The 26525-nt window shown below is 47.0% G+C and overlaps 1 protein-coding gene and 1 long non-coding RNA gene across 9 annotated transcripts in view; one reads left to right on the top strand and one right to left on the bottom strand.

Annotated features, from left to right (window-relative positions):
• The first annotated feature begins 6547 nt into the window (after positions 1-6547).
• Positions 6548-26525, top strand: part of LOC117185806 (protein grainyhead-like) — an 88468-nt gene continuing 68490 nt past the window's right edge. For 4 of the 8 annotated variants that reach the window (XM_033398342.1, XM_033398340.1, XM_033398339.1 and 1 more), the window contains exons 1-2: positions 6548-7837; positions 21287-21707. In XM_033398342.1, coding sequence (XP_033254233.1) covers positions 6561-7837; positions 21287-21707 — 1698 coding nt within the window. In that variant the 5' untranslated portion in view covers positions 6548-6560. Of the gene's footprint in view, positions 7838-8300; positions 8339-15300; positions 15685-17509; positions 17855-21286; positions 21708-22989; positions 23168-26525 lie in introns of those variants that run through there. The other 4 variants (XM_033398341.1, XM_033398345.1, XM_033398343.1 and 1 more) reach the window with 4 other exon arrangements.
• Positions 13027-14486, bottom strand: LOC117193602. Its single transcript, XR_004474638.1, has 2 exons — positions 13272-14486; positions 13027-13210 (listed from the first exon to the last, which is right to left on the bottom strand). It is a non-coding gene; the product is annotated as an uncharacterized LOC117193602 (long non-coding RNA).

The following is a 26525-nucleotide window of genomic DNA, read 5'->3' as shown; positions in this document are numbered from 1 at the left end:
ACACAAATATGGCAGCGCTGCCAGCGGCTTCTGTCTGCGTCGGCAGCGACGCCGCTTCCCCAACTCCACGCTGCCTCTTCTTCTTTCCCACCTGTTGTTGCTGCTGATGAGCTGCGGCTGCGGCTACGGCTGAGTTGTGTGTTGTGCTGTGGTTGTGCCGTTTTGGGTTGGATTGAGTTATGCAGTTACACGTTTGACATTTGCGAAGGAGTCAGACTTGTTCGACGGGCACGTGTGCGCACAGGCCAATCTGGCTTTTGTTTGCCCCCCTTTCGTTCCGTCTTTCTGTCTGTACGTCTACCTGTCTGTCCATTCGTCTGCCGTTCTCTCGGTTTCCGTTTTTGTTTGTTTGTTGGTCTGTTTTGTGTGCTTGCAAATCGCTCACCAACACCAGCAAGAGCAACAGCAACATCAGCAACTGCTTCGACTCATCGCCGACGTTTGAACCCGTTCCGTCTTCCGGAAAACTAGTTGTGAGGGTCTGGGACTGTGGTTTGTTGGTGGGGTAATGGGGCGTAGCTATGCGGTACGGCCGCAAAGCATTGCTTCGCACAGCCGTTCCTCCTTACTCCTCCGACACTTTCCTTTCCCTCTCTGCTCTCCGTAGTTCCCGCATTATAGTGGCGGCGAACCTAGTGGTGGCATCCCACGCCTTGGGATTCGGTACCATGAGCGGCACGATCCCTCCGACGCTAATGCTGGTGGCTAGCTCATCCTCTAGCTGGCGCCTCTCGTGCTCGAAACGGTGGCATTCAAAGAAGACGTGGTGAGCGTCCTCCACGATACCTCGACCACATGATGGGCACCAGTCCTCCGTTCCGTGTCCAAATCGCTTCAGGTACGATCTGAAGCATCCGTGACCGCTCAGCATCTGAGTGAGGTGGAAGTCCACCTGTCCGTGCTTCCTCTCCAACCACAGCTTGATATCCGGAATAAGCCGGTGGGTCCAGCGTCCTTTAGTCGAGGAATCCCACTTCATCTGCCACCTCCTGACGGTCTCGTGCCTGGGTGATTTTCTCTCGACTCCGGTGGGAGGATTGTGGGTGTCCCTGCCAGATAGCTCGTACACCTCGGCCCTTTCCCTCGCTTGCTCTGCTATTGGGACTAGTCCCGCGATGACCAGTGCTGCGTCGTCGGATATGTATACCACACTGCGGCAGCATACAGGAGCTGAGAGGAGACGACATTGGTGATCAGCTTCCTCCTTGCTTGCTTTGGCCCCCTGGTGTTGAGCAGGATTCGCGATGTGCTCGGCAAGTCTGTGCGGCCTTTGTGTTGGCGTACTCCAAGTGCTCTCTAAATGAAAGCCTAGTGTCCAGCATAACTCCTAGGTATTTAAGCGCCCTTTGCGATGTAATGTCGTGTCCGCCGACCGACACTCGGGCCGTCTCCACCTTCTTCCTGCTGCTAATCAGAACAGCCTCGGTCTTGTGAGCCGCCAGCTGTAATCCCGCTATGGCGAGCCACGTATCCACGGCACGGATTGCCCCGTTTGCAGCTGCTTCAACTGCTGCAAGGTCCTTGGCTACCACAACGATGGCGACGTCATCGGAAAACCCCACGACCATCGTGCCCTCGGGAAGGTTCAGTCGCAGAACTCCATCATACATCGTATTCCACAGGAGCGGCCCCAGCACCGACCCCTGCGGGACTCCAGCAGTTACTTTATATGATCTTATCCCTTCGCTCGTCTCGTACAGCAGCACCCTCTCGCTGAGGTAGCTGTCCACTATTCTCAGGAGGTATTCCGGGATCCGTAGCCTCCGTAGGGCTTCCATCGTTTTACCCCAGTCCGCAGAGTTGAACGCGTTTTTTATACCCGATACTCAAAATGAGTATTGGGGTATATTAGATTTGTGGTAAAAGTGGATGTGTGTAACGTCCAGAAGGAATCGTTTCCGACCCCATAAAGTATATATATTCTTGATCAGCATCAATAGCCGAGTCGATTGAGCCCTGTCTGTCTGTCCGTCTGTCCGTCCGTCTGTCCGTCTGTCCGTCCGTCCGTCCGTCCGTCCGTCCGTCCGTCCGTCCGTCCGTCCCCTTCAGCGCCTAGTGCTCAAAGACTATAACAGCTAGAGCAACGATGTTTTGGATCCAGACTTCTGTGATATGTCACTGCTACAAAAATATTTCAAAACTTCGCCCCGCCCACTTCCGCCCCCACAAAGGACGAAAATCTGTGGCATCCACATTTTTAAAGATACGATAAAACCAAAAACGCAGAATCGGTGAGGATGACCATATCTTCTACAGTGAAAAATCTGAACCAGATCGTATAATGATTATAGCCAGAATCAAGAAAACAATTTCATTCTTTCTCGCTCTGTCTCTCTCTAACACACAGGTTTCATGGTCGATTTTGTCAATTGCAAAATATGAGTTCAAGGATCTCAGAACCTATAAGAGCCAGAGCAACCAAATTTGGTATCCACACTCCTGTGATATCGGACCTTGACCGTTTCGTGTCCAAATTTCGCCACACCCCCTTCCGCCCCCGCAAAGGACGAAAATCTGGGGCATCCACAAATCTCAGAGACTATTAAGGCTAGAGTAACCAAATTCGGTATCCGCACTTCTGTTAGATCTCACTATAAAACGTATATCTCAGAATTTCGCCCCACCCCCTTCCGCCCCCACAAAAGACGAAAATCTGTTGCATCCACAATATTGCACATTCGAGAAAACTAAAAGCAGAATCATAGATAATGACAATATCTATCAGATTGCTGAATCTGGATCAAATCGGATCATTTTTGTAGCCAAAAGCAAGAAATCAATTTTCTGTGGCCACGCAGCGCCCGACGTCACGCTCAGACTGATTTTCTGTCTCTCTCGCACGCACTCTTTGTCGTGTGGTTCAATATTAGCGGCGTCTGCCGGAGGAGAGCCATACTGACTTAGTATCGGGTATAACTGTAGAGTTGCGGTGTCCGCAGCAACTCACAACGTTCCACCTCGTTATATCTAGGGTAACCAACAGGCAGTACTGCTTTTGGCCCGCTCTCCAGCGAGTCCCACTTATTGCATTTTCCGCTATGTTGGTGACTATGCCAATGGCATCCAGGGTTGATCTGCCTTTCCGGAAGCCATACTGGTTGGGCGACAAGCCGCCGGCATCTTCAATGGCACGGCTGAGCCTACGTGCAATGAGCTTTTCGCATACCTTCCCCGCGTTGTCTAGGAGACAAATTGGTCTGTACGAGGAAGGCTCACCTGGTGGTTTCCCTGGCTTGTTGAGCAGCAGTAGCTTTTGAATCTTCCACCTATCGGGTAAGGTACCTTCTAGCAGACACTTATTGAAAACCTCGGCGAAGGCGGATGGCTGTAGTGCCAATGCCAGTTTTAAAGCCCTATTTGGGATTGCATCCGGGCCTGGGGCTTTTTTGCTGGGCAGACTCCTACCGGCTTCCAGGATCTCCGCTTCCGTGATTATTTCGATGCCCGTGATCGGTGCGTCGCATTCTAAGGGGCCTGGACGCCTCTGTTGCTCACTTGGGAACAGGGTGTGCACTATGTCCTCGAGGGTGCTGGGGTGCGTTGGCGCCTTGCTCCCGGCACTTAGCCTCTTCATAACGATTTTGTAAGCCCCGCCCCAGGTGTCTTGTTCCGCTGTGTCGCAGAGCTGGAGAAAGCATTCCCGCTTGCTGCTCCGAATTGCATGCTTCAGTGCCTTCCTGTCGGTCCTATACTCCTCATGCGATGTGTCGAACCGAGTCGTGCGTCGCGCTCTCTGCATGGCTCGTCTGGCCCTTAGACACGTTGTCCGGAGCCTGTCGATGTCGGCGTTCCACCACACGATTGGCTCGTGGTGCCGCATGAATGGCTTCCGCTGTCTCATGCTCCTGTCACAGGCCTCCTCCATTCGCAAGGCGAGCTGGTTGGCCGATTCGTTGACGCTTGTGTCGCCGAGGGCCTCCCACGTCTCGAGGCTTCTGGCCAGAGCGCTGGTGTTGTGCGGCCTTACAGTGATTCAGATTGAGCTGGATCACTTCCATCCTCTTGTTCCGGCTACCTCTCCTAGCTTCGAGAAGGGACACTGCCGGCTTCCCGATTGATGGCCTCTGTCCTCTCGGCCTCTCCCGGCGCAGACGAAGCAGGTTGCCTTGTTTGGACAGTCTGCTATCTTGTGCCCATTCGGTCCACCGCACTATGGCAGTTTGGCGCAATGTGCCCAATCTCCAAGCACTTGTAGCACCTAGGCTGCGAGTCCTTCTCCTTGATCTCACATACCGTCCATCCCACCTTGACCTTGCCCTTGCCGAGGACCACTTGAACATCCTTGCTCGGCAGTCCAATTACGGCAGTCTGGGTGTCCCGGTATGATGGGCGTAGGCTTCTCACATTCACCGAGTCGGCTTCGATGGCAAATTGTTCCGCTAAGGCCTTGACAAGGTCCTCGTGTCTTCGGAAAGGGCTCGTACCACCGCTACTCCATCCAGTACCGATTCGAGGCTCTCCTTTATTTTTGTTGCGCTTTCTTTATCGCCTCTGTTCAGCTCAAGGAGCAGGTTACCATTTGCGGTACGGCCGACCTTGTTGACGCTCGTACTCAGGTCCTGAAGCTGGCCGTCTTCTCTCCGTGTGACCAGGGCCACCACCTCGCTGTAGGTTTTTCCTTTCGCCTCGACGACCACGGCGTCCGGGCGGTGAGGTTTCCTAGCCGGCTTCTTGGCTGCCCTCGTCTTCTTGGCCACCTCCCTCCATCCGCTGACCGGAATCTCGGGGCTCTTAGTCTGGCTCATAACGCTGGGCGTCGCCACGTCTTCTTGTGGCGGCAACGGGGCTTTCTTCTGCGGCTTCCTGGTTGCGTTGGCGCCTTTTGGCTGCCTTTTGGGCGCGTGGGGGAGGGGGGGGGGGACCCGGATCCACCAGTGGCTGGCTTAGCCTACGCCACGGCTCCGTTTGCGCCGCGGCATCCTTCTTCCAGACTGTCGTTGTCTGCTGCTCTTTGTCCATGCTCATGCTCTTGGTGCTCTGTGAGCATTTTGAGCACAGGACTGCGGCGACGAGGCCTTCCTGATGCTGATGCTTGGCTTGCTTCATTGATGCTCGTGTGAAGCTCCTTCATTCGCACGAACATGTTTCTCGTCGCCATGTTGATGTGGCGCGTATTCTTATCCATCATTCTGCTATGAACTTCATCCAAGATATTTCCCAGCTCTTGGAGGTTTTCGAGGCAGGCTGCCTCCTGACAGGCCTTGCTTTTCTTAGGCGGCGTTTTTCTTTGCAAACTCTCTGGGCTGGCTGGGTCCCGTACCCTCTTAGGGGTCTCCCGGGCGTCCGGGTCCATGCTCTGTAACTCTGCTCCTGGAGCTGACGCAGCTGCCGGCGATCGGGCGAGCTTGCTGCCCTTCATGAAAGCCAGGTTTTCGTCCTCCTCCATTCCACTTGCTCGATGTTCCAGTTAATTCTGGGGTCGATTTTAATTTGAAATTTCAAATTTCGTTTGGCGCGTAACTCTGCACCGGCATTCCGGCAGCCCTGTTCCGTACGAGGCTGTCCGGCAACACCGTCCGAGCTGCCACCCTGCGCGATCACCTGACTGGCAGCTCAGTGATCAGCTGCTGGTGGGGCTGGGTGGGGGTGTGTGTGTGTAAGGGGGTGTGTAGCAGGGTCCGGGCGCCAAGCAGACTGTGACTGCGGCAGTTGTAGCTTTTGTTGTTAGCTAAGCATGCACATAGGGAGGAAGGTAGCGAGGGAGGTCCAGAGGAATCCCACATTTGTGGGGGTGGGAGAGAGAGGTGGCTATGATTCAGTTGGGGATTCCCTGAGCAGTGGGGACAATCTCTGCAAGGAAAGCAGTTCATATAAAATATGCAGTGCACATGCTCTAGCAGTTAACAGGCAGTGTAGAAGGGACTTAATGAGAGCACATGCAAGCAGTTCTCGTTTTAGGTAGTAAGCAGTTCAGGTGTAGGCAGTGTAAGCATTTCCCGCTCAGATCTTAAGTCTTTCTCTTTGAACTACAGGAAGCGTCAGAGTCCGCCTACCCAACAGAAATTTCCCTGAAGTTATAAGTACAATTTCACAGACTAGAACACTCTGTTATCTAAAAGATCTTGCAAGTCCCTGTAATCAAGACTATCTTCTTCCGTATATATTTTTCACACTGTCTAATCATTTGTGTCCATTGTTTTATTGTCTTTTTGCAGCCGGAGCCGAGAAAACAACGAAGGAAGTTCCTTAGTGCCATAGAATGCAGTAATTGAAGAAGCCACAACGAAGAACAGCAACTGCAGCAGCCGCAAGAACAACCAGAAGCTCAACCGAACACGGAACACCGATATCCAAATCGAAGCAAATCAAAATAGTGCCTTGTATCAATCCGTTGATAAGTGATATTTATTATGTTTATACCCGCAAGGAGCTATCGAAGCAGCAGCAACAGTGAGAGCCTTAACCATCGGTCGGGAATCGATGAGTATGCCAAGTCCTAGACATATTCCTTCCTCATCTCAGTGCTACGGAGTCCTAACCCACGAGTGCAATCCGGAATCCAGTTCAAATTAGTAAAGTAAGCCAGGAGCCTTAGCCAGGAGAGACAACCAGGTTGAATAATGTCCACATCCACCGCCACAACGAGCGTCATCACGTCCAACGAGCTCTCGTTGTCCGCCCACGGGCACGCCCACGCACACACACACTCTCACACGCACAGCCACGGCCACGGGCACTCTCTGCACCAGCACCCCCACAGTCGGATCGGAGTGGGCGTCGGAGGAGTCGGCGTAGGAATCGGTGTAGGAGTGGGAGTGGGAGTCCTTAGTGACGCCTCTCTCTCACCCATCCAGCAGGGAGGAGGCGGCGGCGGCGGAGGCGCCAACAGTTCCCCCCTGGCGCCCAACGGAGTACCCCTGCTGACCACCATGCACCGCTCCCCGGACAGTCCCCAGCCGGAGCTGGCTACCATGACGAACGTCAACGTCCTGGACCTGCACACAGACTCCTCGAGGCTGTACGACAAGGAGGCGGTCTTCATCTACGAGACGCCCAAGGTGGTGATGCCCGCCGTCGGTGCCGCGGACGATGCTCATGCCATCGATGCACGGATCGCGGCCCAGCTAGGCACACAGCACGCCCAGCAGCAGCAGCAGCAGCAACAACAACAACAGCAGCAGCAGCAGCAGACGGAGCACCAGCCGCTGGCCAAGATCGAGTTCGACGAGAACCAGATCATCCGCGTCGTCGGACCGAACGGAGAGCAGCAGCAGATAATTTCGCGGGAAATCATCAACGGGGAGCATCACATCTTGTCGCGGAACGAGGCCGGAGAGCACATCCTCACGCGCATCGTCAGCGATCCCTCGAAGCTGATGCCCAACGACAATGCGGTGGCCACCGCCATGTACAACCAGGCCCAGAAAATAAACAACGACCACCAGGACGTCTACCAGACCTCGCCCCTGCCCCTGGACGCCTCCGTGCTGCACTACAGCAACAACAGCAACGTGATCAAAACGGAGGCGGACCTCTACGAGGACCACAAGAAGCATGCGGCCGGCGGGGGCTCCATCATCTACACCACTTCCGACCCAAACGGCGTCAATGTGAGCGTGAAACAGCTGCCCCATTTGGCCGTGCCGCAGAAGCTCGACCCGGACCTCTACCAGACGGACAAGCACATCGATCTGATCTACAACGACGGCAGCAAGACCGTCATCTACTCCACCACCGACCAGAAGGGCCTCGAGATCTATTCGGGCGGCGACATCGGCAGCCTCGTCTCCGACGGCCAAGTGGTGGTCCAGGCGGGCCTCCCCTATGCCACCACCACCAGTGCCACAGGCCAGCCCGTATACATCGTGGCCGATGTCAGCGAGGACCATTTACAAAGGTGAGTACGAGTCCGATCTAAGGGGAGAAAGGGTTCTCGGAATGGCAATGAGCCATTACCTAAGTGGTTCGGTGTGAATGTTTTGTGCCCAGCTTGAGCAGAGAAAAACTCTTTAATTATTGGCTTAATTGGAACTTTACGGGTCTCTCAATTAGGAGAAGTCGTTTCATTGTTAGGGGATCTAATATTTGTAAACTCATATAATATGTCAAGCTGTTTCCTCAAAAGTATGAAATTTGGCCTGATTACTGGGAGGATTCCTGGTTGTAAATTCCGTATTCCACTCGAAAAATGTGAGTTTCTATAGAAGGACCTATATTTTCCCAAGTGATATCATATATACCCCCTTAGACATCAAAGGAATAGTCGTTTCTTGAGAAGACTTCAATTGTCTAGATAGAACTAATAATAAATCTCAAAGCAAAAAAAATCTTATCTTGACTATAATTTTTGAAGAAATTGAGGATTCCTAGTCGAAATGTATCAAGGATCGTTACAAAGGTAATCATTATACGCATTCTGTAGCTTCCTTGTACTAGATAATACTCGGAAGCACTGGCACCGAGCTCCATTCCATCTCTGAGTTCCGTTCTATTTTAAGCAGAAGATACGGCTTCACTAATTGCTCCATCGTTGGATGTGTTGCTGGTTCCTGTTGCTGCGTCTGCTGCTTGATGATGATGCAGCGGTTGTTACGACATCAACATCTTAATTGGGTACAGTGGGATCATAGTTTTTAGCTTCGGTTGATTCGGTTGTCCGTCTGCCCCGTCTCCCCGTTCTCAGTTGTCTTTACTCCGTTCTCCGTCCGCTGCCTCTTCAGTGTCTTCCAGGTCCTTTCAAATAAATGTTTGTCATTTGCATTTCTCATGCATTTGAATTAACCGCTTTTGCCGGGCGCGCATTTTACTGTTAATTATTGCGATAGGCCAACATCGTCAACCGGCAACAGCAGCCACAGCAGCAGCAGCAACATCTGCAACTGCAACTGCAGTGGCAGTGGCAGCGATAACGCCAGCGCATTCTGGCATTCTCCATGCCCCATTCCCGTTTCCCAAACATTGAGTTCAAGTCAGAGTCCTCACCCTCAGTCGCCCAATCCCCATGCCCCATTCCCCCAGTGGAATGACAACTTCCGTTGTAACTGTTTCTTCTATACGTTATTGCTGCCCCTGCAGCATCAGTCGCTGCAGCAGCAAAAGCAACAGCAACAGCAACTTCCACAACTTTGGCATTCTGGCGTGCATCGAATGCGCAAGTAGGCGAGCTAATAACACCCAGATCCAGGCACCATCACCAGCATCAGCTCTACCACGCGGATGTGTGTCGAGCCCCGACCACAGAACACAGAGCCCCGAATGGGTTGGCAATTCATTTCAGAGCAGTCGCCAGTTGTGGAGGAGCGTGACAGCGGTGGGGCTGTGCGGCTGCACGGCTGTACGCCCGGCTGTGTGGTGCGGTGGGGCATTTGGTATGCGCAAGTAATACAAATTTTAATATAAATTAATCTAATAGAGAACCGTTAGCGAGGTGAGATGCAAGCGCAGCCTCCGACTCCTTGAGCAAGGTGCCGCCGGGGGCTGGCCTCGGTCTGGCTCGGAGCCTCGTCGAGAGCAACTAAGTCATCGCCATCTGGCTGGAATGGTCGCTCGATCGGTTGGATGGTCGGACATCTGCAACGCCATCGCATCTGCATCAGCCGCAGCCGCATCAGCCATCGCCGTCGCCAGCACCACTCCGCCTTCATCTGCCTCCATCCTGATGCTCGTCGTATTCTTATTCTTAATCTTCTAATGCCAACGTCCCAACCCATCCTGTTATAGCAGCAGCAGCAGCAGCAGCAGCCTCCGAGAGTCGTCCGTTGCATGTTGCATGCGCGGCAAGGTCCATAAATAACGACAAAATTGCGTTTCCGCATATGGACCGACGTCGTCTTCGATTCGGACTTTGGGTCTGGCTTTGGCCTGCCTCTGACTGTGGCTCTGACTCTGCCTCTGACTCTCACTGTGGCATGCTGCCGTTGTACCAGCCTGGGACCTTGCGTGTTGCCCGATTGGACTTGGCCTCAGTCTCAGTCTCAGTCTCTGCCACAGCCACAGCCACAGCCAGAGCCAGAGCCGCCGCAGCCTCAGCCAAGTTGATGTACAGTTTGTTTTGTTTGCTCGTTGATAAGCAGCCGCATCCGAGGACATGTCCACATGTCCAGATGTCCAAATGTTCGCGTCCACGTTCACGTCCCAAAAGTGTTCGCTTTGCCACGTTTTCATTAAAGTCAAATTAAGCCGCAGCCAATTCGTGTGTCGGAGGACGAGGAGAAGAGGCTACAACGGGACAGCGTCCGTATAAATTCCAGTTGACCTTTGTTTCGTGCGATCCTTTCCATTGTGTCTGTCACCGCATCACATATCCCTTTCAGCGTCTTAATCTACACTCAACAGCAAAGGATTTTCCCATTTGTTGCATGCGAAGATATCGATAGGTGATATCCCATAGAAGCGGTGAGGAGGAAAGAAGTTCGAACATAGTGGCAAGGCCAAAATTTAAGGGGAAAAGGTTAGCGAAGAGTGTCGCCCCCTGGTCCTGGAGAGTGAGAGTTCCGCGCGCTCTCCGGAGCCGTTATGAGAGAGGATTTCCGATCTCATCCCATAACGGAGTCCCGAAGCCAACTCACCCACACCCCAAAGAAAGAGAGCCGCCAGCAGCCCGAATCAGGCCATGCCCTTGAACCTAGTTCAATAGAAGAGAGCGATGGGGATCAGCGGCCCGGGAGCATCATACAGAGCAGCTAAGCGAAGAGGGGGTTCAGAGAGTAAAAATTTCCCGCAACGGAGGAGCATGCGCGCCGGTTGACGGAGAAAGTGCCGTGATTTTTTAGTTTTGAAAGACAAAATAAATAAATCTGTGATTCCAGGGGATCAAGATCAGTGAAACACCAGGAACTTTAGAGCTGACCAGCGGGACGGAAAGTAGACCCAAAAAGCACAAGAGGAATAGGTCACAGCTCCGCCATCCTGGCTTGCTTTTTGCTGGGCTCGAAGACACAATCCTGGCCACGTAGTGCGGGTCCCTCGCCCATTTAGGGAGAGCAAAAAAAAAGGATCAATTAACTTATTTACTCCCATTATTTATTTTTGTTAGACGTCTCCATTTATATGTATATGTTAATACCCTAATTTAAGTCCGCCCATATTATATCTATATGTAAATTATTTATATTTATTATATTAATTATTTCTATTTAGCTATTTATTTATTAGCCGCCCGTAATGATAAGATGAAGGGGGAATGAATAGGCAGGCTTACATCGCTACAGATGATACCGTGTAAAAGTAGGAAATTGAAGTGAAAATTATAACGAAGAAAATGAATTGCTAAGCGTTTCAGATGGGGGGGAAGAGGAGCCACAGCAACGAGATGGTAAGGCTGCTGCACATGGCAGGGAGATCCAAAACGTTGTTATTCAGATCTCAGGTAGGGTGGGTACGTCAGGGGTAAAAACATCGACACCTCGACCTGGTCCACGTCTGTGTTGAAGGAAGTTACTGTAATGTTGTTTGTCGAGTAGAGTCCGTTTGCAGTTTTTTTTTGTCGGTTACTTTTGTTGTTTCAATTTGTTCGAGATGTCCAATTAGTTGGTATATTGTGCGACCTGAGGGCTTGGGAAGTACCCAGCCCTGGGATGACTGGCTAGCCGGCCTTGCCCCGAAGAAAACAAAGGTTCGTAACACATTACTCAGAAAAAAAGCACGCATACTCGTGCATATATGTACATATATAAGAATGCGGAATATCATATGAACACTAGACAGCAAAGATTCGAATAGCTTAAGGCCCCGAAAGGGATACACTTATTTTTGTGGGTAGTACCCACCAGGGTTGCATTTAGTCCAAGCTTAAAGCTCAGCCAAGCAAATGCCAAGATGAAAGCTCCGCCACAGCAATTACATTGCATTTTTAAAAATTTGCAAATTGCCAGTCGTTTTACGATCCACCGTATTGGCCAGATTATTCGGCTGAGTTGAGTGCAAACCAATGTACGATTTTATTATTCTCGCCATTGGCAATAAAATTGTTCTATTACCCCGTAAATTGGGCATTATATTACTTTAACGCACGAAGACTTGTGCAACAGCTTCCCCCTCACCAGGATCAAGTGGTATGGATTCGTCAATAAAATTTTTGTATTTGAAACGAAAACAATTGTCACGATAGGAGTGCAATATACAAATATTAATTGGGGGGGAGGCAAAGATTTTATTAACAAAAAATGGATGGGCCCAACTTTGATCTGTGAATGTTATCGGAATGCAAAAGTTATGTCCATAAATATCGCCAAAAAAACTCAAATTTGAATAATAAGAAAATCCATTAATGAATAAATCTGCAAATACAATATTCATAAAATGTAAGACTCACGGTCAATGAATCCATAAAATACAATATCTTTGTGCCAGAGTAAAATGGTATAATAAATTTGCATTTCCTTTATTTAAAAAATCTGTGCGAACACCTTTGACATTTGATAGAGCTATAAATAGAATCGACTTAGTGGAATCGTTTAGGAATCATATTCGTATAAAAGCTCAAAGTGCTATATAATTCGATGGCCATAAAATATGATTATTATTAATTGACGTAAGCTTTTCTCTCTGGGAAATATTCAACCTTGACATTGGCTTAAAGATCCCCTATATTTTGTAGATGTGCACGTGCACCCAACCCAACGCAACTTTTTGTTGCACAGTGTTTTGGTTACAGCGAATGGGGCTTTGTTTTTTTCCTTACTGCGATGCGGAAACCCCACAAATTGTGCAAAATGAATGCATTTTATGAAATTTCCATACACAAGGATAACCTTCGGCAACAGCCTTCTGATCGGGGCGTTCGTGGTCAATGCGTATCCCAGCAGTACTGGGAACTAGTTCGGAGGTGGTGATATCACCACTCCCTAACAGACCAGGGGTACTTTTTTTTACTAACCCTTAACAATGCTTTTCATCATTTCCATTTTTAGCCGCAATGTCCTACGACATGGGGACCAGCGACACCACATCGTTTACCCCCGAACTAGTAATATGGGTACTCGTCTAGTAGCTAGTTAAATGAGTACCCATGTAGTAGCTAGTGAAATGGGTACCCATGTAGTAGCTAGTGAAATGGGTACCCATGAAGTAGGCTATCAATCTTCATTTCATTTCATATTTAAATTTTTATTTTATTATATATTTCATTTAAGTTTTTAAATTTACTAATTAAGGTCTGCTGTTCGCGGTGGTTCTGTTTTTGAAAAAATGTTTTTTTTTTGCAGCTGTAGGGCCTTTCTAATCTGGACTTCAGCTGATCCAGTCCCCCCCGTATCTACAGTTATGGCATCTATAAATATAAAATACAGATATAATAGGCATACAAAAAAACCAAAAGCATATAAGCTTACCAATCAAAACTCTAAAGAAGTTCTTTAAATTTTTCAGTGTCACTTTCCATTTGTTTAATTTTCGTCGATTGTCTCTCCTATTTCGCGGCCTTAAACTTTTTCTATTTCACTGCACGACACTGTTTCTCCGCTAACACGCTTATGTTTGGCTGCATATTTGTCTTATATTTCTTTATTGAGCCTACGCAAATGCCGTTTGCTATACATTTGCTTTGACTTACTGTTTAAAATTGAATAATTATAATCACTTGGACAGCCGCACTGACTTGCACAAACGCCAAACGCAAAGAACATTCCAGCAATGAAATTACCGAAAACAGAAAAGGGAAAGGAGAAGAGCAGATCAGCATCATTTGTAGCTATGTACCTGCTATCTTCATTTTCCTCTCATGCTTTTTCGTTTCTTCGTCTACTGGTGAGACGTTGCATCCAAACCGAACTAGTTCGGGGGCTGGTGCGCGGTGGGTTGTAGAGTATACAGAGCAACATTTTTTGTCTCTTCTTTGAGTGGTTCGGCGTTCGTTTACCATAGGGTTAGTCCGGAAAGTACCCATGTAGGAACCAGCCAAATCAGTAGTTCGGGCATGGTCAATCGCCACCGCCAGTACTAGAGTGATGTCACACATCCGTGCAAACCTACACACATATATATATCGTATATATGTATGGATGGGTATGTATATATGCCGCTTACTTTCACTTTAACCGATCGTATTAAATTTCTGAGCTGTAAAACATATTTTTTCCTCGTTTTTTTTTTATTTTCTTTTATTTTACTTTACTTTTCGGTTTGGTTAAAGTTTATTATGTTGCGTGTGTGCGTGTGTGTGTGAGTGTAGGGGTTGTGGTTACACTCCTGTACAAACAAATAGCTCCACTCTTGAGTGTCTCTTATCAGGAGATAGAACTGAGAGGACTGTCCCTGCCTCTTTGCTCTGGATTCTTCTCTCTTCCACTCTCCCTGTCTCTCGTCTTTTCTTATTCCCCTTTCTTACTGCCTTTCAACTCTCCTTGTTCGCTCGCTGATTGACAATATTTCAGTATTTTTACTGTTGTCGCCGTTTCACAGCCTCTGGCAGCAGACTGTCGCGCAGGCGCGCTGTGCAAATGGAGCATTTCCATGCATGCCCTTCCACACACTCGCGGTGGATCGGCTATGCTGGACTGTTTGTTCAGTTGAATGCGGAATATAGAATGATATAACTTTATTCTTAAGATATCCTATCTACCGATCTATTTGGAATAGAATGTTATCTTTAAAACACACCTTTTTGTATGGCTTTGGAAACTTACGATTAATAAATGCTCTGGAATACTAATATTTGGGGTATTATATAGTGATATTTGTATATTCAAATCATTTGATAAGCCCCTCGACGACATTCAATATGGCAAAACCTATGAAAGGGGAGAAAAATGATTTTATTATTGATCATTTGAGTTGATAATGTCTTAAAAGAAGGTACTGTAATAACTGAAACGTTAATTTATGCAATAAAGGGTATCCGTAGTTCGTTTAGTCGTTAATCTGATGATTTCTGCTTCTTGCTTCTCATTTTATTACGAGTATTATTAATATTAAAAGGTGCTACAGCGTTTGGACATTTTGATACAATAACAAACCTGTTCACCTGCGCAGTCTACCTGCAGCAAGAAGACAGAGAGAGAGATAGAGAGAGAGAGAGAGAGAGAGAGAGAGAGAGAGAGAGAGGTAGAGTATAAGAGAGAGGGTAGAACACAGAGAGAGCGTGAGAGATGGAGAAGTGGAGACGATGTTGGGGAGACAAGAAATAAACATGTTAACACAATTCAGAGTCTCATACGCTCGACGTCGACGTTGACTGTCGCCTGTTGTTGTTGTATTTTTGTTGGTGTTGTTGATGTTTTTGTGCTGTTGTTGTTGTTGTTGTATTTTTGTTGGTGATCTTTGAGTCTCTCGCTCCACTCGAAAAACTCTGAGTTGGCGCTACAAGTTTATCGAACGCTCAAAGTGGTTTTCAGTTGATATCGAAAAGCCACAAGGTCGACATCAAGTTTATATACATACCGACTATATATATGTATGTACATATGTACTGTTGTACATATCTGTAGAGCTATACCCATGTATCCACATTCTGTATTTACGTAGAGTTTTCGTTGATCTTTGAAAATCAGTGAAAGAACTTCGGGCGCCGTCGCGTAATCCGCTTAAAGTGTATCGAAAAAGTGTCTTAATATCGGGGGTAGCCGAGTCTGAGTGAGTGCTCGCTTCAGTTGAAATGCTGCCCGACTGCATCCATCGGCTGGGGTGCTGCACATAGACCCACGAGGATACCCTACCCTGCCCTGCCCCCAAGTCGAACGCCATGCAGGAGGCCACGAGCAGCACCAGCTATGCGCTGTCCTACACGGATTGGATGGCCGAGCCACGGTACCCCTATAGACGAAGTCTGTCCAGACAGACCACGCCCATGTCCGCGTCCATGTCCTTGCGGAAAGGATGCATCAAGGCTTTCCATGTGCGTGAGCGGGTGCCTGTGCGTGTGTGTTGATCTTCCAGAAGCTTTCGCTTCGGTGATCTCTAATTTTCAATATGGCAGCTGTCGTCGATGTATCTGTGTATCCGTGTATCACTGTATCAGTGTGTGTGCCCGTGCCCGTGCCCGAGTGTATCTGTCTGTGGCTTTCGGCTGTGGCTATCTGCTGATAATATTGTAGTAATTAATGCGATACGAATGAGAAATTTATGGCCCACGCCCGACAGCGCTGCTGGCCATCGCTGTGGCCCCTCGCTCCCGACAGCTCTCCCAGAGTCAGTGCCACAGTCGGGGAGCCACACAGCCTCAGCCAGAGTCAGAGTCAGAGTCAGGCCCCAAGACAGAGACAGATACACCGTCGAGAGCCATTTGCATAAAATATGATCATGTAAATGACACAGACCCCAGAGATCGGGGGGTAAGAAAACGAACACGAAAAAGAATACAAATAAATGGTTTAAGAGTTGATAATTTTCTCTGCATGCTGCATGCTGCATGCGGTTATTTCTTTTTTCTGTTATTCTTTTTTCTGTTTGCATACGGACTCGAATCTCAATCAATCTCGTGGTCCCGGAGCATCTGCAGCTTTGCTGCGCCTCATCCGTAAAAGGGGGTTGAAAGCCTTACCTAAGTCGTCCTTGTCCGCCTTTATGCAAATCACGGCGCAGGACGCTGCCCAGAAAGGGGTTACGCACAAGCAGAAGACACAGTCGGACACAGGACCCTCTGAATGGGTTGCACGCTGAATGAGGTGCGATGTCCAACGTCGAGAGACAATGACAAAAAGGATCATTCACTCGACCGTGGCAAATGCCTCTGAGACAGGCGACGCAGACGAGGCAGGCCAGAGTCCATCGGTGCGATCCGCAGTCCGCGATCCTTAGTCTGTGGTCCTCGGTCCGCGGTCCGTTGCCGTCAATCCCGAACGAATCTTGAATCCTTTTTGTAGATGCCTGGCTGAAAGCATTATGCAAATGAGGGGCTTTGTTCGGGTATTTCTTTGAGGAAGGGGCAGAAGATCTCTCCCCCTTCCTCCTGGACGGTGTCCGAGCAAGCTGTCTCTGTGTTTCTCCGATTCTTCCCGTTGTCTGGGATCCGGGAAAGAGGTTCCTAATATCAATAATGATTGCCTTAACCGTTACGGCCGCACCGCAACGCTCTGCATCGCTCTGCACCACTCCACGGTCCGCGCCTGGGATTAGCTGTGGCATGCAGCTGCTCGAACCGGTTCCACGGAACTCGGCGGGGAGAGTGCTAACAAAAAATTGACGCTTTTTTTGTGGGTATTTTTTATATTTTGTATTTTTTGTTCATACGAGTAAATGTACATATGTATGTCCATCGAATGGCGCTAATAGCGCTAAACGAATCAATTCCAAAAGCCGAAAGCAGTAAAAAGCGTTGCCGCAAAGCTTACATATCCGTAAGATACAGATACACACACGCACAGGCACACACACTGAGACAATGGGACGCACCTGGCTCTCAGGCGTCCAAACATTGATTATGTAAATATACAAATAAATAAAAACCTAAATAGAAATGGAAATGCTAATGATGCCGCATCTCCGACTCCGATTTCCATGCCATCGATTGCCAAAAACCAATGCACGCACATGGGCGTTGTCTGTCTGGGGCTGCCACGCCTCGTCTTGGCTTGGACCATGTTGTAATACACCCCATTCCCCTCCCCCACACACCACCATCCCTGCCTAACAGCCGCGGCTTCAGCCTGGACTCCCTGCATCCGGCTATAGAGCAAAGCGAACACCCGGAGCAGCAGCTCCATTCGCATCCCCATCCGCACTACCAGGATCATGGCTTAAGTTTGTCCCTGCCACTGCCCCACCAGCACCAGGAGCATCACCGGCAGTCTGGCCTTACCCCAGCTGGCCTCCTGCTGAACGAGGAGCAGCATCAGCACCATTCTGCCCCACAAGCCATCGCCAGTCCAGGGCCATATCCCATCTACACCTACTACCGCCAGCACAGCCACGAGGTCTCAAAGGAGACCAACAACAACAACAACAACAACGATCCCCATGGGGCAGAAATGTTGTGGAGGTAAGTCCCCAAGCCGTCTATTGTTGTTGGACTGGCTGGCCATTTTCCCTGGAAATCTGCCACATGCGGCACGTCGCCTCGCGGGTTATGAAAAACACAAGCACGGAACATCCGAACGCGATTCAGTTCTGTTTTTCAGTTTTATAGGGCCATGATGATACTGTAACCGTAATACAGTTCGGGGGGGGGGGGGCCTGGAAAAATTCGATCGTCCGAACACTTGGCTTAGAAACACAATTAAAATATAGCTACAGTAGACGCTCGAAATAGTGGAGAACATACGAAAGAAGCAAGAACAAACATATTTTATATCCCTATATTGCATTAAAGATATTCCAAGAAAAGATCTTCATTTTAGTAATTCTTTCCCCAAGAACCACTTGATACACCCAACATCTATTGATTTTTAATTGGTTCTCTCTAGGCGGAGACCACTGTAGCCACAAAAATACTTAAAACAATGAAGAACAAAGATATGAGTAGCACTTTGTGTGTCTAATAAATGTGTGTGTTGTTACTGTTTCGCGCTTCCCCGTAACCGCTACGTGCGTTACACGGCTCTGACCCTAAAAGCGGCGAATGGACGGGCAGCGCAGGGGCCAGCATCGGACAGCAGCGACATCGGTCACATATCGCATTACGAAACGAGGGGGAACGTTGTGAGTTGCTGCGGACACCGCAACTCTACAGTTATACCCGATACTAAGGCAGTATGGCTCTCCTCCCGCAGACGCCGCTAATATTAAACGACACGACAAAGAGTGCGTGCGAGAGAGACAGAAAATCAGTCTGAGCGTGACGTCGGGCGCTGCGTAGCCAGTGCAAATTGATTTGTTCCTTTTGGCTATAAAAATGATCTGATTTGATCCAGATTCAGCAAACTGATAGATAAGGTCATTATCTATGATTCTGCGTTTTTAGTTTTCTCGAATGTGCAATATTGTGGATGCAACAGATTTTCGTCCTTTGTGTGGGCGGAAGGGGGTGAGGCGAAATTCTGAGATATACGTTTTATAGTGAGATCTAACAGAAGTGCGGATACCAAATTTGGTTACTCTAGCCTTAATAGTCTCTGAGATTTGTGGATGCCCCAGATTTTCGTCCTTTACTGGGGCGGAAGGGGGTGTGGCGAAATTTGGACACGAAACGGTCAAGGTCCGATATCACAGGAGTGTGGATACCAAATTTGATTGCTCTGGCTCTTATAGGTTCTGAGATCCTTGAACTCATATTTTGCAATTGCCAAAACTGACCATGAAACCTGTGTTTTAGAGAGAGACAGAGCGAGAAAGAACGAAATTGTTTTCTTGATTCTGGCTATAATAATTATACGATCTGGTTCAGATTTTGCACTCTAGAAGTCATCTTCTACGATTCTGCGGTTTTTGGTTTTATCGTATCTTTAAAAATGTGGATGCCACAGATTTTCGTCCTTTGTGGGGGCGGGGCGAAGTTTTGAAATATTTTTGTAGCAGTGACATATCACAGAAGTCTGGATCCAAAACATCGTTGCTCTAGCTCTTATAGTCTTTGAGCACTAGGCGCTGAAGGGGACGGACAGACGGACGGACAGACAGACGGACAGACGGACAGGGCTCGGATGGGGTCAGATGGGGTCGGAAACGATTCCTTCTGGACGTTACACACATCCACTTTTACCACAAATCTAATATACCCCAATACTCATTTTGAGTATCGGGTATAACAACTTCGGGTGAAACCGGGACACTCGCTGGCAGGCAGGCCGCAGAGGGAGACTTGGCTGCGGCAACACGCCAAGTGCCACAAAATGGGGCAAGAGCGTAAGCGATCGCAATCTCTGCCGCGGCCGTTGTCAACGTTGAGCAATGCCAAAAAAACCAAGAACAAAATACCGAAAAAAAGCGGAGGGAAAAACGCAGAACGCTCTTGCAACAGCTGCTAACGGAAGACAACGGACAGCGGACAGCAGTCACTGATACGGACAAATCGGCAGACGTGTTTAAAGGTGTGGCTCGGACCCAAGAGAATTCCAAATTCGACAAATTTAAACAAGTTTTGGACTTTCTATCAGAATTTCGATATCGAATTTCTTGGAGAAGATGAGATGTGCATATCCATGTGCATCTATTAATAAAGTAGTACATAGTTCTATAAAAAATCTTCACCGTGAAGGATTAATGACAGAAGAACAATCCATTCATAGAAAACCATAGAAAAATACAGGATATAACCAGTCCAAAAAAGTTCATAGAAATAACGATAGCTGTTGGATACCGATACCCTTGGAGATCCATCTCCTGTCTCCTTGTGTGTCTCTCTATCTCAACCTCTCTCCCTCTCCCTCTCCCTCTCTGTGTCTGTGTCTTTGTTTCTGTGTCTGTTTTTGTTACTCTGGTAAAACGCCAAAAGTTATCAATATTCGATTATAGCATGGACCCTGGCGATCGTGGTGCCTAATTTATGACTGTTCCTAGAGGTGTATGCGATAAGGCGATCGATAAGAGAATCGTTGGAGTAAGGGGACTCTTGCGGTCTGTGGGGAATGCCGCGAATTTTGATGCCCCATCCCTTTGAGTCTGTTTCTTTCTGAATTTCTCTCCATTCTGTTTCCCTTCAATGAGATTATTTGCTCGTATTACCTAGCAGAAGGTATATGTATATTCTTGATCAGAATCAGCATAACTGCCATTGGAGGCCTGGCTGTTTATTTTCTACAGTTTTTTATTTAAATATCCCACACATTTGTATTCTGTATAGCTGTCTTTGGATCTCTTGCCCTAATCAAACTTAGCAGTCAGTCTTCCCAAGTGCTTCCTCGTATTTCTGTTAAATTTGTTCAAAATCTGTTGACTATATCATATGGTAACGATCTGCCAGGGTATCTAATGCTTCGGTTGGGAACTAGCCCTCGTTTTCTCGTTTCTCGTTTGTTGCCAACTGCTGGCTGGCTGGGATGCTGGCCAAAAGTTGTTTTGGTTCAGGATGGATGTTGTAGTTGTTGCAGTTGTTGTTTTTGGTGGTTGTTTGTGCTGTTGTTGTTGCTGGGCCGAGCACTTACCGCCGCAGCAGGCTGGAATCTGGTTTATATGTACGAGTGCCAGTGCCAGTGCCAGTGCCAGTGTGGTGTTGTTGCATGCGTGATTATAGTTGGGATTGCTCCCATTTGGGCGAGGCAGGTACACCATCCCCATCCAGATCCAGGTTTCAGCTTGGCTTGCTCACAGGTGTCTGCCGCATGAGTTGGCTTTTGTTGTTGTCGTTGTTCTAGATGTGAATGAAATTCTGATTGATAAGCGCTGATTCTGCTTGTGGGGGTATCAATCGGGTGGAGGGGGTGTCAATTTAATATTCCTAGATTTAAATCATTTATCAACCATTAACTAATGCATAATGCCGCTCTTTCTCTCTGTCTACCCCCTCTCTCTCTCTCTCTCCCTTTCTGCACAGCAGTGGAAAGCTCAATGGCCAGACCACACCCATCGATGTCTCGGGCCTATCGCAGAATGAGATCCAAGGCTTTCTGCTCGGCTCCCACCCCTCGTCATCGGCCTCGGTCAGCACCACTGGCGTTGTCTCCACCACCACAATCTCGCAGCACCACCAGCAGCAACAGCAGCAGCAGCAACAGCAACAGCAACAGCAACAACAACAGCAGCAGCAGCATCCCGGGGACATTGTGAGTGCCGCAGGCGTGGGGAGTGCAGGCTCCATTGTCTCGACGGCGGTGCAACAGCAGCAACAGCAACAACAGCAGCAGCAGCTGATCACCATCAAAAGAGAGCCGGAGGATCTGCGCAAGGATCCGAAGAACGGTAACATTGCCGGAGCGGCGGCAGCGAACGGCGGCGCGGGTTCGGTCATAACGCAAAAGGTAAGACATATCCTTTGAATTAAGATGTGTTATTTGTTTGTTTGTTCAGGGAACAGTTAAAGGACACGCACGCAAATCTCGATACAGAACTTTGATAGTAATATTGATATTCCATATGCCAGTCCCGCTCCCATTCACAATTAGCCATCCAATTTATCCCATCCCAACCCATCCACAGTGGCGCATCCACATCAATCCAATCACCACCGCCGCCGCCTTGTTGTGGCTTCGGTTGTAGTTGTACTTGCTTGCTGCCTGTCTAACAGACTTGCAATTGGTCTGTCAATTGCTGGTGTGAGTGAGTGTGAGTGAGAGCAATAAGTGTTAGTGGTTGCAGCCAATACGAATCGTTGTCGTTCGGTTCTATTGAAATCAATAAGACAGAGCAGCAGCAACAACAACAAGAAAAACAACTACACAGATCTCGGGCAAAGCAATGCTTGCATTGAAACTGTTATACACGCTTCTTGTTATACGATCGCGACGTTTCAAGTCTCTCTCACTCTGTGTTTATGTGTGTGTGTGTGTGTGTGCGTATGTGATTTGTATAGTCTTCTCGTTTGCACTCACACTGATTGGCCATAGCAGTGGCTCGCTCATGTTCGAAGCTTTTCCTTTCGCATGTTCGAGTTGCATGTTGTGTGTTCGAACGGTTTATCAAAAACGAAGCAGTGCAAAGGAGCAGAGCAGAGTGGACAGCAGAAGTAGTAAACCGTAATTAAATGTCTTGTAATAGCCACAGAAAAAGCAACAGCAACAGCAACGACAACAATTCTGCACTGTGGGAAATTGCAGTAGCAAAACTCAGGGCGACAATCGCTGGGGGATAAGTGTACACTTCCGGTGGCTGGGGCTCCGGCTCCGGCATCGGGGCTCCCTGTACCACTACCCCTTCGACTCTCTTTCTTGTTTGCGCTCTTCCTGCGATCGGATTGGGATCAATGAATGGTGCAAGTGCAGCAACAACTTCTTCTACTGCTTATTGCTTGCAACGCCCAGTCCGGCCACCCGTCCCCACTCCACCCCTCTCCTTTTACATGTCAGAATATTGCGACAGCTACAGATTCCAACCATTTTGAACTGATATGAGCTTTGTGCCCAAGTGTGAGTGAGTAGGCACGATCGGTGGTCCAACTGGCCGACGCAACCAGGCGCTCGAGTGTGCGTGTGTGTGTTTGTGTGCTGTCAGCAGAGCCCGACGTCGACGCTGTCATACCTGGCCCCTCAGCCTCAGCCTGAACCACACGGCGTCATTCATTCGTATCACGCTGTCGGAGTAGGAACGTTTTCGATTCGTCTGATTTTTGAGCACAAGACCGTGCAATCGCACAAACGTAATCCGTGATCGTGTATCGGTATCTAACTCCCTGTGATTGCAACAGTGGATCGCAGCGGATCAGTAATCTACGATATTGTTCTCGAATCGATCGAGTGAGCCGCAGTGAGCATTGTGCATTTGTGTGAGTTCTGTGACCGAATTGGATATGCTGCCATTCGCATATTGTGTGATACATAATACATGTCATACACATATAGTTATTGTAGTTATGAGTGCCGCTTGATTGGAATGTGTGAACTGCCGCTGCTGCTGCCCTGGCTGCAGTCGAGAGTAATGCCATACCATACCATACCATACCCTATCGTATCGAATGGGATCGTATCCCCCAATCCACCTGCAATCCACAACGTGCGCCACAAACAACAAAACAACAATCAATGAATCAAACAAACAGCAACAACAAATTGAACGAACGCACAAGCGCAGAGCAACAGGGGCAACAACAGCAACAACCACAGCGTCATACCTGTGTGTGGGCGTGCAGTGCCACCAGCTGGAGCTCACTCGCAACGCGTTGCCTTTCAACACCCACACAGCGAACAAGTTCGTAGCCAAAGTCTTTTGTTTGGCGCGCAATTGCGGCCCGCCAAAGCGAGAGAAAGAGTGGGATAGCGATGGAGATGGAGACGGAGAACAAGAACAAACAGTGGTTTTAGTTGGACTTTTATCGCCTCGATTCAATGATTTGCGGTTGGGTCGGGAGTGTGTGAGTGCGCACATGTGTGTGTGCTGTTCAGAAAATTCATTGAGCAGAATCTTAATTGCTCTCTTCAGGTGTTACCCCCACACCCCCCTCCGCAACCATCGGCTCACAGTGGGGAATACGAACTCGAAATGCGAAAATAAATATTAAATTGCGGTGCAATCTAATTTATCGTACACTTTTAGCATTGACAGTTAATTATTCTTAATATTTGTCTTATTAATTTACATACACACATGCAAATTAAATAACTGCGGTAGCGGATTGCGTTTTTAAAAAGTTTTTATTTAACTTCTAAGTTTACAGATATAGATTTAAGTTGAGGGTCACAAAGGATTCCGGACAAAGGGTTTGCGCGATCTTAGTTTTTAGCTCGACTTTTCGGTGTCGCTTCTGGATCAAGACTGACTTAAACTTTTCGATCTTTGCATCGTCGATCCCTTTCGGGAATAGTTTTTCTATAAACATCTCAATTGATTTCGCCATCCCGAGTATTGGATTTCGTCATCCAAAGAGAGAACTGTAAAATGCCCAAAGTGCAGGATCTGCAGAAAACCGGGTGTGAGATTGTTTATGGGAAGCCGGGTCTGGGCAAACATTTTTTTTCCATTTAGGCAAGAGTCAAAGATTGGGATTGTGGCGGGAGCCATTGAGATTGTACATCTTAGAAATCAATTAGACGGAGGCCCAAGATTGAAATTGTTTTCGTTTTAGAAAGCCAAAGATTGTTTACAACTCGTATAAGAGCTCAATAGAATTGGGTACGTTAACTTCCCCCATTCTTAAATGTTTCTTCCCGATACATTTTGAAGTTCTGATAGAGCTCTAATTTCTTCTGATAGTATTTGAATGCTGCTTTCCACTATTTCTTCTGTCGGTATTCTTATTGATTTAATAAGTACAAATTTGGTTAATTTATAGCCGAAGTAAAATAACATTATCAATATCAAAATTATTAAAAAAAATGTTGTTAATGGTAAGGCCGTATTACCTAATGTTATAAGGGGATTTAAAATATTAAAATTATCAAAAGAAAATTGTTTATCATTGGATTGTACATAATCAACTAATTCAAAATCGCTATATCTATGATGCGATATGTATTTTAGAATTTTACCCTTATCATTTATGTGGGTTATATTATTTATTACAATTGTGTTGTTGAATATAAGGAGATACGAACCTACCAAAGTAGTATTGTCTACGTTACTTTTGCCTGAAACTAATATGGCACCATCCTGAATGATGTATATTTCTTTGTTTTTTTCCCCTTTTTTAGTGCAGTTGGCTTTAAAGCCATTAAGTAAATTGGTGAAACAGGTCTACTCTAAATTTATTTGTGCGTAATTGTTAAAAGTTTCACTTTTAAAATTATTTATTAAATAGTATTTCTCCTTACATTCACAAACTTTTTCCTTATAACTAACATTCCATCATTTTGTGAGATGGCTCTTGCATGGTAAAACTTGCAAATATCATTATTTTGAGGATATTTTATATAAATGATTATTAAAACTGCATTTCGAATTATTTTAACCGTTGCAATGTCCAGTAGATCAGACAGTTCAACAGGTTGTTTTTCATGCTTATAAATGTCCTCTATTTCATTTTTATTTAATATTTTTGTATTGAAAATGTTTACTTTTAAAAGGGTTATGGTATCAACTAAATTTAGTAGGTCAAAAGTTATTAATTTTAAACGATGCTTTCTCAGTATCGTTTCTTCATTGAAGATGACATTTTTTAATGAATTTGATAGCAATTCAATTTCTTTGAAAAATGTGGAATTTATTATAATAAATAGTTAAGTTACTTTTTTGTATGAATGATCTAAATTGTGCTGAAGTAAAGCTTGGTTCGTTGTCAGTCATTAATGATGTTGCTAACGGAAAGTGTTGCAAAATTTCCATTACCTTATTTTCAATGTTTAATTTACTTTGGATTTCCTTGACCACCAAGTATTTGGAATAAGAATCTATACAAGTTATGAATGTTAGGTTTTGGGCATAGTATATGTTTAAATGTAATTGATCTCCTTCTTCTGCTGGGATGGGAGCTTCCCCAATTGGAATTTTTACAGGGTGTCTGTGATATTTGTTTTTGTTACAGATCTCACAATTTTTTATATATTCTTTTAATTTTTTGTGTAGGTTTGGCCAATAATACAACTTAGTTATTTGTTTGTAATTTTTGTCTAGTCCTCTATGGGCTCTGCAATGTGTTTCTTCTATAATTAAAGCTTTATCTTCTAAATTTACTACATCTTGAAGGAACTTTCTCGTGAAGAGAAATTTATTTATGAAGTTTTCCTTTAGCTTATTTTGGATAAGGTATAAATCTTCTAAAGTGCAGTGTATTCCTGTGGTTAAGTTAGGCTGAATAAATTCTTTTAAAATGATCAACAGATTGTCAACCGTATCAAATTCAATAATATGTCGGGTATTTTCATAAACTCTTACTAACTCATGAACTGTGAATCTCCCTTGCGATAATAGTAGCTGCTGTTTAAATTGGTTTAAAGGCTTGCTAGTCTCTTGAATGACGTTTTCAAAACTACTCTCTGCTGAATGCTGAGTATTTATACCTGATTCCGATTCTGTCTGGTCGACATTACTATCTGTCATATGATTTATTTGAATCCGAGATAAAGCGTCCGCTACTACGTTAGTTGAGCCTGGTTATACTTGATACTCAAAATGAGTATTGGGGTATATTAGATTTGTGGTAAAAGTGGATGTGTGTAACGCCCAGAAGGAATCGTTTCCGACCCCATAAA

This window comes from Drosophila miranda (assembly GCF_003369915.1).
Source record: "Drosophila miranda strain MSH22 chromosome Y unlocalized genomic scaffold, D.miranda_PacBio2.1 Contig_Y2_pilon, whole genome shotgun sequence".
Lineage (NCBI taxonomy): Eukaryota > Metazoa > Arthropoda > Insecta > Diptera > Drosophilidae > Drosophila > Drosophila miranda.
This window is presented reverse-complemented; position numbering and strand designations above follow the sequence as displayed.